Source organism: Hesperophylax consimilis, chromosome 22 (genome assembly GCF_061612785.1).
Source record: "Hesperophylax consimilis isolate HC1 chromosome 22, BYU_Hcon_1.0, whole genome shotgun sequence".
NCBI classification, from domain to species: domain Eukaryota; kingdom Metazoa; phylum Arthropoda; class Insecta; order Trichoptera; family Limnephilidae; genus Hesperophylax; species Hesperophylax consimilis.
This window is the reverse complement of record NC_142857.1, coordinates 3,549,946-3,569,443: the sequence shown is the minus strand read 5'-3', so window position 1 is coordinate 3,569,443 and position 19,498 is coordinate 3,549,946. Positions and strand designations below refer to the sequence as shown.

At 32.6% G+C, this 19,498-nt stretch overlaps 3 protein-coding genes across 3 annotated transcripts in view; 1 reads left to right on the top strand and 2 right to left on the bottom strand.

Annotated features, from left to right (window-relative positions):
* Positions 1-19,498, top strand: part of LOC149412683 (uncharacterized) — a 356,728-nt gene that overhangs the window by 279,205 nt on the left and 58,025 nt on the right. The gene's annotated exons all lie outside the window — the stretch shown is intronic.
* On the bottom strand, positions 5,365-8,051 carry LOC149412691 (uncharacterized). Its single transcript, XM_089645108.1, has 2 exons — positions 7,954-8,051; positions 5,365-6,015 (listed from the first exon to the last, which is right to left on the bottom strand). Exons 1-2 carry the CDS (start codon positions 7,963-7,965, stop codon positions 5,569-5,571), a joined length of 459 nt encoding a protein of 152 aa, XP_089501234.1. The 5' UTR covers positions 7,966-8,051; the 3' UTR covers positions 5,365-5,568.
* LOC149412690 (uncharacterized) lies at positions 14,129-15,270 on the bottom strand. Its single transcript, XM_089645231.1, has 2 exons — positions 15,189-15,270; positions 14,129-14,730 (listed from the first exon to the last, which is right to left on the bottom strand). The coding sequence occupies exons 1-2, from the start codon at positions 15,198-15,200 to the stop codon at positions 14,185-14,187; spliced, it is 558 nt and encodes a 185-aa protein (XP_089501357.1). The 5' UTR covers positions 15,201-15,270; the 3' UTR covers positions 14,129-14,184.

Below are 19,498 nucleotides of genomic sequence, written 5' to 3'. Positions count from 1 at the left end.
TCTTCCAGATCAAAATTTTTCGTATGAAGATTTTCAGAATTTTCTCATACTGAAACATCTATGTACATACAAAAATGATGAAATTTTGAAAGAAATAATTTCAGGTACAACAACAGTAATGTCGTATTTTTAAATCTTGCCACTCTAGCTCACTCAAAAATCACGGACAGCCACTGGTAGGTATCTATTCTAAAACCAGGTTAACTCGCTTTCTCTCTTAAATATTCCATTTCAATGCAGCATCCCCACAAACAACAGCATAAAGAGTCTGTGGATCATCGAATAGATAATCCCCAGAAGTATAATCTATGCTTCCCCACCTTCCTCTTCTCAATATTCCTACTCCCCATCTCCTTCCTCTCCCCACACCAAATTATCATCACCAAACGTACTAAGTTTGGTTGTGGGTCTGTCTGTGAGTGATTTTAACATCAGTTCAATAAACTCGGATTTGTTTTGAAATTAAGTGTTTTTCAAAATTGGAATTGATGTGTCAATAATTAAAATAAGCGACAGAGTCCCTACCTATCCATAAAGTAATATTTTTTAACCACAAAATTATTTTTTATTCTGTATTTGAAATGTGTATGTATATCTTTCGTTAAATTTCTTGGGGCAAATTTATTTACTAACCCCCCTTTTAGGGACTTTTACTTATGAACAATAATTATGCACTATACATAGATAATACTAGTTAACAATTATACATAGATATTATACACAACTGACCTACCTCAGTAACAACATATTGTATTTGTGATAAATTATAAATGTCTATTCTGGGCAAAAAAATACGTATGGTAGTTAGTCCCACAATTTTTTAATTGAAATAAATCCCGCCTTTGGAATCCAAAAACTAACCAATGCATGAAATTCTGGGCTAGCAAACGGATAATTTAGTATTTTATACAGAAATAACATGACAATTATGACAGTGACAATTTAAGCATCTTGAAAATTAGACAGATTTCATGATTTTACTAAGGGTCTATGCATTTCCATTTCCCAGAAAGAAATATTTACTAATATCCCGTGGTTTGTCGTGGCGCTACGCTAGTACTATCACAATATTGAAAGAATTTCATCCCAGATGAAGCGATTCCTTTGAGAAGCTATAATGCCCATGAAGCCTTAAAAATAACAATAGATAAACAATTCTTGATTAATCACACAGGTAGTATTATAAATTCTATACGAGTCTAGGGCGTGGCTACTCCAAATACATAATACATTATCTGCCGCCTCGCACAGTTGGCATTATCAGTTAGTTATTCAACATTAATTTATCATTTGCATTTTAATCTCTTTATGCCTTAATGTCAACGAGGTAGAAAAAATCATTATTGATCGGATGATATAACGTTTCAATGTTGTTTGTTTGTCGCTATATATAAGTCAGAAGTCGTTCATTCGTTCGGTAATTTGTTCAATCTGTATTTTAAAAGCATTACCTTTGTCTTGATCTAAACGCGTACGAACAAGTATCAAGCAATAGTTGACGTCTGCAGATGAAAAGCTTTGGTCGCGGTGACAATTTTGGAAACGATTCTAAAATTCAAAAGATTTTTAAAAAAATCTCCCTGGTGTGTCATCGCATTTTTAAGCCCGTGACTGTTGCAAGACTAATGTTCACATATTGACTATGTTCACACGTACCTACATTAATTTTGTTTAAATTTAATGTACATAAAACTTAATAGTGTATTAAGATCTGCAAATATTTTAGTTTTTTATTATTGTTTCAAAATATAAATTATTAAATAATGCATTTGAAATGTGTATTTCTTTTGTTTAAATTTCTTCGCGTTAATCTTGACAAGCAAAGTCAGATTTCGTGATTATTTAGGAGTCAGCGCTTTTTAGCTTACATGCAATTATCAATCCTACAATTCTGAGCAGAGAAAATTGAGTATTACTGAAAAATTAAAATCTTGTTAAAAACGTGCTTGCATTCAATTTCTTAATAAAATATTAGTACTTCTAGAATACATCGGAACAATAGGTCATGCAGCTGCGCTTATCCTGCTAAATATAATTACAAAATATAACAATTTTTATGAACACGTGTTTTGACATTCTCACAACACATTCGTGTTATACTGATAGTTTATTAGGAAATCTGTCAATTCAATCGTTAAAGACCTGTAATCCCCTTTTCAACAGATTTTTATTACATTTGCAATATTTTACATAAGTACGTTTTCTCTGTGTGATAAATAAAAACACAGTGTATTCTTTTAGAGTATCGACGAAGAATCTGTGCTTTTTGACGGGTCTGCACTAGTCTACGTATATTGATCCAAATTCGGTATTACTCAATGCTGCCAAAGAAATGAAAAATGTATTTAATTTATTCATTTTTATTTGTCAAACTGTACCTAACGTTAACGTACTCTTGACCGTACAAGTTTTTTTAATAAAAAATTATTTATCGTACATTTAAAATAATTTATTATTCTTCATTACCTAGGTATACAGTTCTCAATCATAATTGTAGGAATTATTTTGTAATGGAAAAATTATGAAAATTAGTTTCAAGTTACAAATTAATTCAATAATAACTCATAACGTTATCCGCAAGGCATTGTATAGGAATAATGCAGTGATTTGCATTCAGTTAATCCAGCAAAAGGACATTGGTAATACATACATAATTATTATGCACCCATTGGGGGTGACCAAGTGAGTCTATCAAATGTTATAACATATTATTAATATGTTAATTTATGGGATTATCATGGTAAAAAATATAGCACGGTTGATCCAGTATCATTATTGTGATAGTTTGTATTGCAAGACATAGATGGCTCTGGTGTAGGTAGGTCTTAGAAGTTATACAATTATCCGACAGATGTCGGTAGTATATAGGATTGCCCTTAAATGGTAGGTTTCAAGGTTTTTTTTAATAAATATCTTAATTACCAAAGTTTCCTCTAAAATCTTAAAAATTGAAATTCTTTAATGGCCTTTATTTTATCATTTAAAATACAAATAAATAAAATATTTCACATCCGTACTAGACATTATTTGTTACAAAAGAGTGGGATATTTCATCAAGAAGAATTAATATTCTACTAGGGTGGGTAAAAGGAGGTGGGAGGGGTTTTTAGAAATTTCTTATAAACAGTAACCTTCCTCCAGTTTAAAGTTCAAGTGTGCGAAATTTCATCAATCTTGGAATAAAATTGTAGAATGTTTATAAAACAAACCCACGAATCCACACCTTAGATGGATAGATTTAAATTTTACTTTTTTTAGGTTTAATTTTATTTTTATTTTACTAATTTTTTTTTTTGCTTATAAATGTATATTTTTTAATATATTAATTTATTAGGGACCGAAACAGTAAAAAATATTTTATTAAATTATTACATATTACATGGTTGTATGAAACAGGAAAGAATTCATATTATGTACAGAAGGACATAAATAAAGAAAGACAAACATACAGTAGAGTTGAAAGAAATAGAAACATAAACAAATAACATATGTATTTAAAAAAAAAAAATCTCAAGGTCAAAAACATATCCATCAAGCAAATACAAACAGAACATTTGGGCAAAAAAGCTTCCTATAGTATGGTACTAAACTCTACGAAAATATTCCACTCTCATACAAAACTCGCAACAATAGTTTAACATTAGAATCTCAAATAAAAAGCTGGATACAAAACAAAGGGAGATCAGAAATAGATACTTTACTGACACCAAATACAGACTGAAACCGAAACCACTCAAGTGAACAAAAAAACACCTTGTAATGTATTTGTAATTATTTTAGAAAAAAACACTATTCAATATTTTTATAATTTCTTAATATTATCCACATTGAATCATATGTAAATGAAATCCCTAGCACGGGAGATCCCAGTGAAGATATCATTTTATCCATTTATTACAAATAAAGATATTAAAACACTAATGATTATTTAAAAAAAAAAAATATTTGGGACGGATTGTTTCATAGAATATGAAAAATTCATCAAATTTCAAAATAAGTTTTCAACTTCTGTGAAAGTTCTATTCAAGTTCTGTTATTATTTCAACTATTTAAAACCACTGGACAGTAATAATATAATATCAGAACTTGAATTTAACCTTTGTAGAATATTGAAAATTAACTTTGAAATTTTATGACCTGCTCAAAATCTGTGAAACAAACCCGCCCTAAAAGTATATATTTGGATAATGTAAATTTGAACCAAGTACTCTAAAAAAATAATATATACTTACATCATAAAATAATATTCAAAGATAAAAAATAAATAAAGAAAAACAACATAATGAAAATGAGAAAATCACTTGCAGATCTTACACGCAGCAGGAGTATAGTGTTCGTAATTTAGAAAGTGGTTTATATTTTCCAATATACATTTAGGACGGGTTGTTTCGGAGAATCTGAACAATTCATCAAATTTCAACGTTCATTTTCAAGTTCTGTGAAAGATTTTTCAAGTTCTGTTTTTATATCATTGTAGGCTAGTTGCTTGACGAACTGAAGACTGACCAGTGTGTTTCACACTGGTCAATGGAAACTAAGGTTTTACAGAAGGTAGTCATTGTCGACAGCGTTGTGGATGATTTTGAATAAGAATATTTGGTGGGATTTGTGTATCTCTTCTATATTCTAGTGTTATTTGTTTATGGAACGCTAATGAGTCTTTTAAATGTTCGGGTGATCGGAAGGATTCAAAGTCAAACTGTTTAAGGACACTTTTTTATTCTTTCTAACCTTTAACTTTAGAATTTGGGTTTCCATATTACTGACCCGAATTTTAATATTGAGCGAATAAAAGCGATTCCATGATGTGATCCTTGTGGAATTCCTGATGTTTTATTATAGAAACGTGATTAAAAACTCTTTGTTCTAACTGCTTGACTTAATCTTTTTGTGACATTTGGTTTACACAGTTTCTTCATAAGCACTTCGATGTCAATTTTATAAAAGGCTTTTAAAAAATCCGTATAAACACAATATATTTGATTTTTATTACCCACAGAATTTAATATAACGTCTGTGTATTCTAGCAAATATTACAAGTTAATATAATATCGTCATATTTATTTACTCTTTCCCCGTTTAATTTTATGAAAATAAAGGGAGGTGTTTAAATTTTCGTTTTCCCAAAAATTAATTTAAATTACTCCAAAATTTATTTTAATGTATACTATAATCTTTACATTATGAGGGTTTCAAACTTCGATTATCTCGACTATAAATGTGTGTATATTCTCTTTGAAATTTTGTAATCTGCAGTCATTTTCGATAAATAGAACAAAAATTTGTTCCCAAAGAGATTTGTACTTTTATTTGAAATGGAAATAAAAATAATTTGGAGATACAACAATAATAATTAAAAAGTGGTTCGAATTTGTATTTTTATTATTGGCTTTGCATAATTAAACAAGTAACAGAAATATAATAACAAAAAAATATACATTTGAGACTTAACACTGTGTGTTTGTAAAATTAGTGTTTATAAATCATAAAAAAGTTGAGAGCTCGGTAGATATATTATAATATACAGTCAAAGAAAGGATCAGTCAGTTGTTTGAAGAGAAGAGGAAGTTACCACAGTCCTCCGGAGACGGCGGCCACTTTGGCGTTTAAGTGGGCGGCCTTGGTGATGGCTACCTCAGGGGTGTCTACAACACGGCCGTCGAGTCCGATGGGGGCGCCACCCCAGTGGTTCAGGGGAGATCCCCACCCCAGCAGGGAGGAAGAGGCTCCGACGTTAGCGGCGATGAGGTTTGCTCTGGCGACGGCTACTTCAGCGGGGTTGATAGCGTGTCCGTCGAGGATAGCGGCTCCTCCCAGTCCCCATGTACCCAGAGGGGCTCCAAGGACACCGGCGCGGGCAGCCCACACTCCGGGGGCCAATACTCCTGGGCCTCCCCAGGCCTTAGCAGCCCAGTCTTGGCTCTCCAGCAGACCTTCTCCTCTCCATTGTCCATCGTTCAGCAGCAGTGGGTTTCCTGAGACCAGGGCTCCCATGCACAGGAATGTCGCGATGAACTAAAAATATTAAAAAAAGAATTCTCTTGTAAATATGATATCTCAACTCCACACAAATTTTTCCTCAGGGCATGTCATATTTGAGGATGCTGTTGGGATGGTTCTTCTGAGGAGATGAAGGAGTAAACATGGGTCTTGAAGGAGACCCATAGCAGCCGAGCTGTTGAACTCAAATTGTGATTGTGAGTTCAACGTGTCAGACAATTGTATTTAGATGTGAGATGGTACAATATATTATTGTACAAAAAAAAATTAATGTAACCGAAACTTTGAAATATGAACAATTCAAAATGAAAATTAACTCCCAGAATTGCAGAATGGTATATTTATACTTTCGCTTATATCATATTTTTCTAAAACTAATTATATAAAATTGTGTACATTGAATTACGTTTCTAGTTAATTTAAATCTAAAATAGTATTAATTTGTATGTTGAATTTCGTTTGTAGATAATTTAAATATTAAATTATATTAATTTCTTTGATAAGCATTTGAATATTGTTCACACATCGCTTTTAAGGATTTTTTTAATGTAAATACTCCTCCTATAAACACGAGCTCCTGGAGCTCGCTTTATGTAGTAGTAGAATAGTTAGGAAAAAAAAGTATTGCATACTGTTATAATTTGAAATGTTATATTATTTTGTAATAATTCAAAAAATTATGATTATTTTTAATTTGTCATCTAAATTACTGCCACTTCTTTTATGGGTATCGTATGGACTGTAACTAAGCATCACAATCACGCCACCGCAATCAAATAACTGACAAAAAACTATTGTTTGTCGTTTGTTCACATATTTCAATTTTATATGTATATTCACAAATAACAATTATTCACACATTCTACGCCTGGTGATATATTTAGCACTCGTAATATGACTAATTGCACAATGTCATTAAGGTTTTCAGCTAGTTCCTTGAAACTGCATTTACAATTTAATAAATTAACAAGACATATTAGTTAACAACTAATTCTTCTGCTCCTACAAAAATTATTATGGTACTTCAAAAACTGCTAAAAATAATAAAAACATTCTGTTTTCCAACCTTGCGGGCCAAAAAATGGATTGAATATGAAGTTTTTGAGTGCTTTCCGATTTTGTAAACAATTTATTATACTAATTTTTAACCACAGACTAATGCACACTTTTAATTGTATTATTGTAGTTCATGGATGTCACCAACTAGGTGCACGACCATGCGATACAAAAAAAACATATGCTTGAAAACGTATTTCATACATTATTGGAGGTTCCAACACGTTTAAACCACTTAGTTATTATTTTTTAATTACGATTTCAGCAAGATTTATTAGTTTTAATTCATTATAGCTGTTTTGTCTATGTAAATCTAAAGTAAATTCACTTACAGATGATAACAAAATATGATTTTTAAATACACACAGAGAGAACTGGCACATTTTTTACAAGTCAAAATGGTAATTATTTCACTAACCACCGCGCACTTTGCACCACGAACAAATAATAGAAATTACACATTGTTTCATCAATTACCACAATAAAAAACTATTAACATGCACAAAAAAGGTTATTAGGTTCGTAATTTGGGTCAATTAAGTAATTTATGCGTATTTAGATTGTAACGAAACTCTCGCAAGCTCATATAAAAATGTCCAAAATGGTTGAAAAGGGATCATTTTATAAGGTAAATTTAAAACTTTGATTGAATAAAAATGGAATTATAATGCAAGTTTTACAATCATCGATATTTCTCGTAGTAATCAAGTTGGAACCAAGTGTATTTTCCACAATCCATGTCTATTTAAAGTGCGGTTATTAGGGAAATATTTACGGTCAAAACATTTAGTAATTACTATTGAATATTTGATTAGGGTGTAATTTTTCTTTCAGCAAAATTGATCGACAAAACAAGTTGATCAAAATGGAAAAACTAACAATCAGAAAAACACTTACGATTGGGTTCATGTTGCTTGTGATGTGTTAGCCTTTTCAAAAGAAAACTGCTTCTGTTTGTTCAAAGCGCTCGCAAGGCTTTATATTCGGGCGGGTCGTTGTGGGAGGGGAGAAACACCGCAAGGAAGTTCGCACGAACAGGACATATTCATAAACAAGTTTGTTTTAGATTAATCAGACGATAATCATAAAAAAACAATCATCGTGATGATGTGGATAACCATTGTGGTAGATATATTATGTTAAATATTTCAAAGGTGATACATGTTTCTTATGTACGGAGTGATCAAGTTTTTACCAACAACTGGCGACGACAATACTTTTTTTTACCGCTTTTTATAACTAACTTAGCTGACGTGTACCTGGCGTTACTGGGGGTTATCCTTAGGAGATAGACATATACCATGATGGACTTTTTTGTAGGCCTTTTTAAGATATACAATTCTGTAGTAAATTATTTTGATGTATCTCATAAGGTTTAGCCAGCGTTAGCAATGTAGTGCCCGAAAGTATATTTTTTCGACTTCATTATAAAACATCGAATTATTCTACTTTCTATAAATATAAAATGAACGTATTATATGTGTAAACCTTTTGGAAGAAATTCTCTAAATGATAGTGAAAACTCTATCAAAAGCCGGTGCGTAGCTTAGAAGAACTAAGGGCACAAACAGAAGTCTCGGATAAACTTTATTTTAAGCTATTTATAGACTTAACTAATCATCACGCTGTTTCCGTGCAGGGTTAGGCAGAGAGAACGGACCGTCAAACAACTAGGTCTTCACACACGCTTTTTGCTTCATTCGCATTCATATACCGTCTAATACATACTCTTATATTATTCTGACTCTTGACATCCGATTCACTTGATCGTGCCATGACTTCTTTGGGCGTCCCGGACTTCTTCAACTATTCACATTTGCGTTATATATTCTCCTTACACTCCTTTCTTCGTTCATTTGCATTACATGCCCAAACCATCTAAGCGTCCCTTTCTTAATCTTACTCATTACGCTTACGTCAGCCTTGCTTTCTTTGCGGATATTTCTCACACGATCAAACATGGTTTTTATCGCACATACCCCTTAGGGATCTCATTTCTACAGAATTCAGTATTTTTTCATTCAGTCATTTTTATATATATTATTGTGATATAATATGAAACCTTACGACAGCACCACTATCTTTAATAACCTACATGTTCTGACATCAGGACGTTGACTCTTGACAGGCCAAGATACTAAACAAAACCTTTGTAACCAAGTGGGTCTTCCGACGATCCCATGCATTTTTCTGTCTTATGGGCTTTTAGACTATAGAAATCCCAATTATTCAGTAAATTATTATTGGTAATTTATGTATTTGCGCAGAAATACGTAAAAAACTAAAATGATATGTCAAGTATTTACGCTAAATTAAGGAGGATTGTAATTTTGGGGACTAACCACTCCCCCAACTTGGCTGCGGGGTAGTTAAGAAAGAGACTGAATGAAGTGATTTGCTAATGAAGGTCTTGAGTATACGAGTAAAAAAGTAACAAAAAATTCAATACTTTTCATGCCCATCCAGCGAGACTAACAGGGGGTAATTTTTATACTTGGAAACTAAAAACCAAAATTTTAAACACCGTATAACTTCACAAAATGAGCACTATCGGTCCGTGACTTTTCAGAGATCTAGAGTGGTGAGATTGAAACATACCACTATTGATTTTGCTGTGGATGAAAAAAAAATCCGAAAAAGAAACTGCGAAAATTGAAATTTTGTAATGTAAAAAAATGTAGGTAAACACAAAAATTGAAATATTAAAATAAAAAAAACAATATAAACACAAAAATTTAAATTTTGTAATTTCAGAAATTTCAGCTCTAGCAACATAATTATTGGGGTATTTTTCAATCTTTCCACTCCAGCTCTCTAAAAATTAAAGGACTAAAACTGATGTTAAGACGTATCTACACCTATCTTCTTCGAATTACCATATTCTTGTAATGAAAAGCACACTTGATCCTAGGTTACACCGAAACGGGTTCATTACCCATAATAACAGAACGATCATAATAGTGGTATACCGTATTCGTGTTTGCGAAAGGATTTGCGGTCTGTTATGTATATTTATTTCACAATATATACCTACGGGTCCAGGTTATTGTTCACTATCTTCAAGAGATATATCTAAACTCAAGCAAAAATGAAAATTAATAACTTTATGTTTTGACCGGTCGGTGGCCGAGTTGACATCGCGCTTGGGTCCCACTCAGGCGTAGTGTGTTCAATTCCTCGGCCGGCTAACTCCTCCATCACAACACAAGCAACATTTTCTGCTTTCTGTGGTGGTAGTAGGAGATTTTCAAATATTGTAAGGTTATTCGTAACCCGGGAATGTTAGTCTTTCGTTTTTAAAAAAAAATAAATTATGTAACCCTTCAGGTGAGAGGACAAAGTCGCTAGATGACCTAGCACTATTGACTCCACCCCTTTGTACTGGCACCCCTAACCATGACTCTGGTCCACAATATTGTGTCTTGGACGAACTTCTTGAAAACCATTCCTATCATTAAAATATGATAATAAGTTTTCACATCAATTTTTGGCCTAAAAGGGAGTCGTGAAAATAAAAAGGTTGAGAAACGTCTACCTAACCATACCTCACAATATGAAAATGAGTTCTTGCTTCACATATAAATCCGTGGGTTTGACGCTTATGTAAGACTCTGATCTAGGCGCCTGCCTGTGGGCAGAATTATTATCCGACCTCGTGAACAACTACCGTCAACCTTCAGCAATTGTTTTTAAAGAAAATTCGTACATTTAACATTATAACTGTAGATAACACAACATCAACGAAAAATGGGTTACAAATAAGAGAGAGAGTCACAACAAGCGGAGTGACACAATAATTATAAATGACAATTATTCTTCTTGTTCATATTGTGGTGGACAAACGAGTTTTTAGAGGTCAAAGTGAGATTCTGAGTTTACTCAGTCGCTTGATTCAGCACAGATGTACGAGTGCAATATGAAAACTTATTTATTTATTTATTCTTGTATATTTGAGAAATCATATTAAAAGTTATTAAAAGTAATACGCCATATAATCGGTCGGTGGCTGAGTTGACATCGCGTTTAGGTCCCACCCAAGCTTCGTATGTTAAATTACTCGGCTGGCTAAGTCCTCCACCACAATACAAGCAACATTTTCCGCTTACTGTGGTGGTAGTAGGAGATTTTCAAATATTGTCAGGTTATTAACTCAGGTGTAACTTGGCAATGTTTGTCTTTCTTTTTGAAAAATAAAAAAAATCTATACATGGATATTGGATATATTATGCACGATAACATGTAATAATATGACAAGTACAACGTATGTCGAGGATAAGCTGTAATACAGGCGTGAATACATTATGGCCCAGTCAATATTAGTTTCTAACTAGGAAGTGCCTGTTCTAAGAAACTAATCAAAACATCATTTTTTGTTTGGTAGGTAATATCAAATTGTATAGATTGTGTCAAGAAAAAGTATGGACACAATATTAATATTTTGTCCATACTTTATTCAACTAGGCGCTCGTAATAGATTTTCTGATGACATTTTAAATACCTTTAATAGACCTTTTACCTTAACAGAATTTATATTATATTAATTACTATCTATTATTAGCGAATACAAAAAAAACTCTACGTTTTATAAATTTTAAATTAAATATCCCACTAGAAGACTTACAATATCATTTCTTATTAAATACTCTAAAAATACACACATTGGAAGACAGGCGTAAAATAAACGACTTAACTTTTTTCTTCAAGATTCTAAACTCTAAATTCGACTGTTGCAAACTTCTGCAACTCATAAACTTACCTCCAATAACAACACGACCAAATACACTATTCCACTGCAACACACATAAGCGCAATTACATTGCGAACTCCCCAATACAACGGTTTCACACTATGGGAAACCAATACTTAGGTGATGTCGATATATTTGATATTAACTTTGCGAATTTTGTGGATTACGTAAAAGACTTATTTCAACACTATTCCTGAATGGAAGTTATATTTTTGTAAACCAGTCAAATCGCTGTATTTTTATATTTATTTTCTTGTTATTTTTTATTTTGTTTCTTGCATATATTATTTTTTAATGTTATTTTATTTTTATTATTTTTTTCCCATGTTTCAAAACTGTCTGTCATTAAAATTGTACCGCCTACATGTAAAAGCCCTCTGGGCGTTAAATAAAAAAATAAAAAAAAATAAAAAAAATGATCATAAACACCTCATACCTCGATTCATGTCAGGTCTTAAATAAACCTAGTATTCATTAAATTATTATTACATTAGTAGATATTTCTTTTAATTATGTATTATCTCACTGCACTTCTATTAACGACTGTATTACTTGCAAAAATATTTTTGTGTTCAAATTACTTGCTCTGTAATTTATTACTAATATTCTCCTGTGTACCTATATACTTATAATCCGATGTATCATTCTATTGCAAAAGCCATTTAATGGCGTTTAAATAAATAATATTTCCGAGTCTGTTTTGCCTCAATCTAACCTTTTTGATTTTTGCGTAAATAGAACATTCTTTTGTAGTATTTTTTTGAATAAGTCCACATTTGCACAAATTAGAATCATTTTGGCCAGTTTTTTTAAAGTTATAACAAGAAAAGTTAATTAGTAATTTAAAAAATAAGATTTTTTATTCTAACACTTTGGAGGATGGGTTTAAAAAAGCTAAATGTTATTTATAGCGTAATTAAAAATACATACTAATACAGAAATTTAATTCAGTGCTACCATTCTTCTCGTCATGCTTTGCCATGCTAGAAAATCTATTCTACCGTGTGGTATCTTTAAAATTATACATTATATAGTATCGAGCGGGTGCCCCTATCCCTCGGTAATACCGCAAGAGTGACCTCTTTCCGCTCTCCCCTCTCTTGCTGCCTGTTGCCATAGACAATGAGAACATATGTAGTCAACACAATAGTTCTTACTTTAAAAACAACGAACAAATGTTATGATTTATAACTCTGCACCATAACAAAAATAATGCAGATTTGTATTTGTCTAGTTTCTAGAATAAATCTTTCCTCAAGTAAGTCCATAAGGTCCGTGAATATCATAATATGTAAATATAACATAATTTTTTTTCTGAATGTCCCAGCATATTCATGTACGTAGTTTGGTGCCGAGTACATACAACAATACTACTGTTAAGTGTTGTGTTGTCTGATTAAATATTTCATTTCATGTTTTCGTTATCATTTGAAAGAAACGAAGGACTTCAAGAAAAGCAGCTCGCCTCACAACCGACGGCAGAAGTCCTGGAGACTAACGCAGGAGCGTACATATGTGGTCCTTCGAGCCGGATGCACTCCAGGCACTCCACCGGCATTCTCCAGCTTGCTTCGTATAATGATATTGAACACGGTTAACATTTGCATTTGACAAAATATAAAAAATTAACAAATTAACAAATTATTATAAGCCATAATTATTAGCTTGAAATACAAACATAAATTTAAAAAATCTTCCGAGAAAAAATAAATGCCGTCGACGGTAATTGAACCCGCACCTTCAGATTGCCGGTCAGATGCACGGAACCACTGTTAATAAAAAGTAATAAAATGGTTGCTTTTAATAAATTAATAGTCTAGGAGGTACAAATAAACATCTCATGGTTTCTCGATTCTAGATTGATTCTTAAAGCTTGTAAATAATTTGCTGATTAGTGTTTCGTTCGTACCGCCCGCGCACTTATTATGCCATAAGTTTGTGCATTTTGCAAAGTTAATCTATTTATATTTACTCGTATATATGACTGAATAATTAATAATATTATAAGTAGGTACGCAGTCATACAGACAGACACACAAAATAAATTAATATTTTTGATTACATTATTTCGGTAACCGGGCAACTCAGGACAGTGGCAATTTAAAACACTCTTAAAAAGTTATGAAAAGTGATGAAAAAATAGGTTAATTAGGTTGGGTTTATGGGTGTAATTTTCATCACTTTTAGTGACTTCATACAGGGTGTCCGAGGGTAAAGTACATAAACTTCGTTAGGTGACTCTACATGGCAGTAAAACAATATATTAAAATATTTTATTGAATTTATTTAATAAACATGATATACAAATAATCTTAGAATGTGTACTATGGGATGTCAGTCAGTAGTTGTTGAGAAGTAGGTATTGAGGAGTGTATAGGAAGTTACCAGAGTCCTCCGGAGACAGCGGCGATTTTAGCGTTCAAGTGGGCGGCTTTGGTGATGGCTACCTCGGGGGTGTCTACGACGCGGCCATCGATTCCAATGGGGGCACCACCATGGGCCCAGGAGTTCAGAGGGGAGGCCCATGAGTTTAAGGGAGTGTTCCATGAGTTCAGGGGAGAGTTCCATGAGTTCAGGGGAGAGGCCCATGCGTTGAGGGGAGACACCCATGAGTTGAGGGGAGATTTCCATGAGTTGAGAGGAGAGGTGGCGACTCCGACATTAGCGGCGATGAGGTTTGCCTTAGAAACGGCTACCTCAGCGGGGTTGATGGCGTGTCCGTCGAGAATAGCGGCTCCTCCCAGACCCCATGTGCCCAAGGGGGCTCCCAAGACACCGGGACCAGCAGCCCATACTCCTGGGCCTCCCCAAGCCTTACCAGCCCAGTCCTGGCTCTCCAGCAGACCTTCTCCTCTCCACTGTCCGTTGTTCAGCAGCAGGGGGTTTCCGGACACCAGGGCGCCCATGCACAGGAAGGTAGCGATGAACTGAAATAAGTTAAACAATATAAGAATACAAATTATGCTTTTAAATGTACTTCTCAAAGTTCGGTTAGGTCAGGTTAGGTTGGGTAGGGGAATTTATAAAGTCTACAAACGTCCGCCCAATATTTGAAAGGTGTCAATATTTACTAAACTAACATTGTATATGTAACGCTTTCATATTATTGCATCATTTTAAATTATTTATTCAAGTTCAATAATAGTATTATTAATAATTATGATATTTTTGTTGTTTTCTATTAAACAGTACCTTCTAATCAAGTTTTCCGTGAACACATTGATTAAAACATGATTTTTTCCAATTGATTAAATATCTTTAGGTAAATTCACGGTAATAATATCTGAACTAGAGAAATCGTTTTGTTACTTAATTAAATTAAATTAATAAAGCAAAAACAAAAAAAAAAAAATTTATTCTGTTATAATATGTAAATAATACTCACGATTGGATTCATTTTGGTTTTGAATGTGTTTGCCTTTTCGGTAGAAAACTGCTTATGCCTTAACGATGCTTGATCCTAGCTATATATTCAAAACGAAACACTTGATTAGAGTGGGGAGAAAACGTAATATTTAGGAAGTAATCGTAACTTGATTTATCGGGACCACAATTAATAAAACAGTGCAGAGAATTATTCGCTTGAGTAAAATGGTGGTAACATTATATTGTTGATCGTGCATTGACTCGTCATGGATTAGGAGAAAAAGAAGGTCGAATAGAATCAATTGACTCTCTTGCAGCAGAGAGATTGAATCGCCAAATAACTGGATCTTGGCAGACAATCCTTGATTCTGTTATTCTGACTCTTGAAATGTCTCAAATCAAGTACTTATTTGGTTCACTTGATAGACATGCCATGCCATATCTTGTCTTGACATGCCATGTCTTCTTTAGACCGCGTTCCTGACTTCTTCTAACATTGAAATATAATAATACTTTCTTCGTTCGTTCACTCTACATGCCAAAACCGTATGAATGTCCCTTTCTTAATCTTATTCATCAGACTAGCATTTTTTGTGAATTTTCACATTTCATTTACGATCATACGTCGTTTTACCAGCAATACACCTCAGGGATCTCATTTCTTTAGCATTTAGGACGGGTTGTTTCATAGAATTTCAACAATTCATCAAATTTTAACGTGAATTTTCAAGCACTGTAAAGGTTTTATTCAAGTTTTGTTATTATATAATTATTGCAAAGTTATTTCAAATAGCTGAAATGAAAACAGAACTTGCATAAAACCTTCACAGAACTTGAATATGAGCTTGGGTTGTTTCGGAGAATTTGAACAATTCATCAAATTTCAACATTAATTTTTCAGGTTTTTTTCCAGTTCTGTTATCATATCATTATAGACTGTTGATTGACAGAACTGAAGTAATAACAGAACTTGAAAAATCTTTCACAAAACTTGAAAATTAACTTTAAAATTTGAAGAATTGTTCAAATTCTTTTAAACAACCTGTCTTTAGCTTTAAAACTTGATGAATTGTTCAAATTCTGAGAATCAACCCGTCCTTAGTCTACTTACTTAATAAAATGTCAGATAATTCAAATTTTTCAGAAAACCTATCTTAGTAAATTTGTATGAAAAATCCACATTAAAATTGTCAGAAAAAAACTTCTATATTAAAAAAACTATGCCGGTAAAATTATCTGAAACATAAAATTTATCTGAAAAATGTATCTCAATAAAATATTCAACTCTAATCAATGAAAATGAGTTCCTGGCAAGACATTTTTTTCATGGAGATCGAAGGATCTCAGATACAAACGTATTGTTTTATTAATATGACAATATTATGTGGGATTTTTTTATGGTTTAGCAACTTGCTTTACATTCTTATACTGTGCAAGTTGTTGTATTTTTTTTAAATGATGCAATATGAAGTAATAAAACAATCATTCAGGATATAAAGTAACACGCACGCGTTTAGTGGCACTTTCAGAATTAATTAAATTGACATATATTACAGTTTGAGATATATGTAAAAATGATAGTTTCCCGGGGATCAAAATTGAATTTTGTATGAGATTACAGATTATTTTTCTAAAAATATTTAAATATTATGAGGTAGGTACATTCCAAAAACTAACTAGACGTCTCCCGAATTTAAGAAAAAAATTTACAGTAGAAGTTTTTTTTTATATGAATACCGCGCAATAGTCCAAACTGCCCACAAGCGTCCAAAGCTAGTGGGATTATGGTATCCCCAATTAAGGTATGATGTGTGGCTGAAGTAAGTGGGAAGGAGAAATAAACGGGTAAGAGGAAGGTGGGGAAGAATATGGCTATTCTGATCTGTTCACCAAACGGTTTATTAGTTAAATGTGAAATAACACGTACTATTTAATAAAAAATCATTTATGCACGTCACAATTTGACGAGGAACTTTTGTTCGACCGCAGAGGTCATCTAGAAATTATTCGTTTATACACACATTGTTTTTGGTAGGCTCAAATTTCCTTTACATGCAATAATTTATTTTTATTTTTTATATGATTTTAGATTTTCACGGCCAAAAGTATTATTATGATTTATTTATGGGGTATTTTGCCGTGTTGCGTCACATCCTTCTTTAGCCAACATTTCAGATAGCATTACAGCGTCCATCATCAGTTCAGATGAGAATGAAAGAAGACAGGATTAGGAAGCACAACACGGCATAATACAATAGCCAAAAATAAATCACTATAATTTATCTTTTTAAATTTATTTATTTATTCGTCTTTATTACGTTTCAACACGGATGTTGCAATGTACCTGTCTCGATAAGAAATCCTGTGTTGATAGCAGTAATACTATACAATGTTACAATGAACATAAAAATAGGTAATACTAAATATATAGGGAAGTTTAAAAACAAGGTTGGCTAGAAATCAAAGACTTTGTGTCTAAATTACATTTAGCGAAATTTGTCTAGTGGCCAGTGGATGTGGATTGTTTAGCTTTGTTGCGATGAATCTAAAAAATCATTTGGCCAAATCTTGTTTTTGCGAAAAGAATAAGTAAGATATATAAAACAAAATAAAATATAAATCGGATTAGTCTATCCGAGACACTATCTAGGTTACAAACCAATTTAATTAGAAACTTTGTGATCATTTAAAAAAGCAGATGCCAAATATATGGGAAAAATTAGTCAATTAAAAATTGAGAGAGTTCACCACAAGTTTTTAAGGTTCAACAATTTAAAACTATTTATTATCAGGTTGAACAAATTTATAATTATCATAGAAATAGATAATGCTAATAAATCTATCTAAACGAAACATGAAACAGAACAATAAAAATCAATTCCTAGTTATGACCGTTATCATTTATATTCGATAGTTACTGCCATCTAGGGACAATTTGTCATAACTTGCAAAAGTTTTTAGCGATTTAGGTACATTACCAACGGAGTTATTCACAATTAAAATATTTCGTGACGTCACCGTCTGGTAGTCGGCGGTAAACAACATTTTTATTGCGAGCGGCGTCTTTTGTGAAGTTAAATTTGTGGTTTTTGTTTGTTTTTACACTGAATAACCTAATCATCTTGCATTAAAAATTACCTCACGTGTTTGGATGTGAATATTTATTACATATATTGTACCGACAGTGTTTGTTTTCAGTTTGAATACAGTTTTTGACAGTTTGAACAAAATTCAATAGTGAATCTGAGTGCTGTGAACTATTTGAAATATTATTCGTTATACTGTTATTATCATTGACATTTTATTATTTTAGGTTATTAATAATTTGGACAGTGTTTACTGTGATTTGACTTTGTGATTCGTATTGATAACTTGTTCAATTTAAATATTTTACTTTTATAAAAAATGGTTACCCCTTTGAATGAACAAGACATTGCTGATATTTTAATCGAAAGTGAAGATGAAGATGTTTACGAGGATTTTTATGATTTGCCAATACATTCAGATAGCTCATCCGACGAATCTGATACATCTGATGAGGATGAAACTCTCCCTAGTTTTTCAACATCCAAAAAGAGAAAAGTTGATCATCGTAAATGGGATCAGGGTAAGTTTACGCCCATTATTCATGAATTCGATTCAACTAACTGAAATGAAGTCTTTGAATTCGAACAATCTCATGGCGCTGAAATGGCACGATAAAAGGGATGTACTTATGCTTAGTAACATACATACAGATGCAATGATTGTTACTGATAAAATTGACTTCCCCACGGGAGAAAATAAAATAAAAACCAGAGGTAGTTTTAGATTATACCAAGAATATGGGAGCTGTTGACAAAGTGGACCGCATATTGGGCTTCGCAAGCAGTTTCAGGAAGTCTCTAAAATGGAATAAGAAAATTTTCTTCAGATTGATAGACATTGGAACACTAAATGCTTTCTTTTTTCATCGTTTGAAAACGCAAAAGGTTTTATCATTTAACGAATTCCGGGAAAACTTAGGACGGGTTGTTTCGGAGAATTTGAACAATTCATCAAATTTCAATCTTCATTTCCGGGTTCTGTGAAAGTCCTATTCAAGTTCTGTTATTATATCACTATAGGCTAGTTGCTTGACAAAACTGAAATGAAAACAGAACTTGAAAAAGTATTTCACGGAACTTGAAAATGAACTTTGAAATTTGATGAATTGTTCAAATTCTCCGAAACAACCCGTCCTTAGTGTCTCAAATGATCGAAAAATATCACACGCCAAGGCCGGCATCATCTGGAGGATGGAGAGTAGGTAGTGGATCAACCAACTCGCCATTTAGGAAAACATTTTCT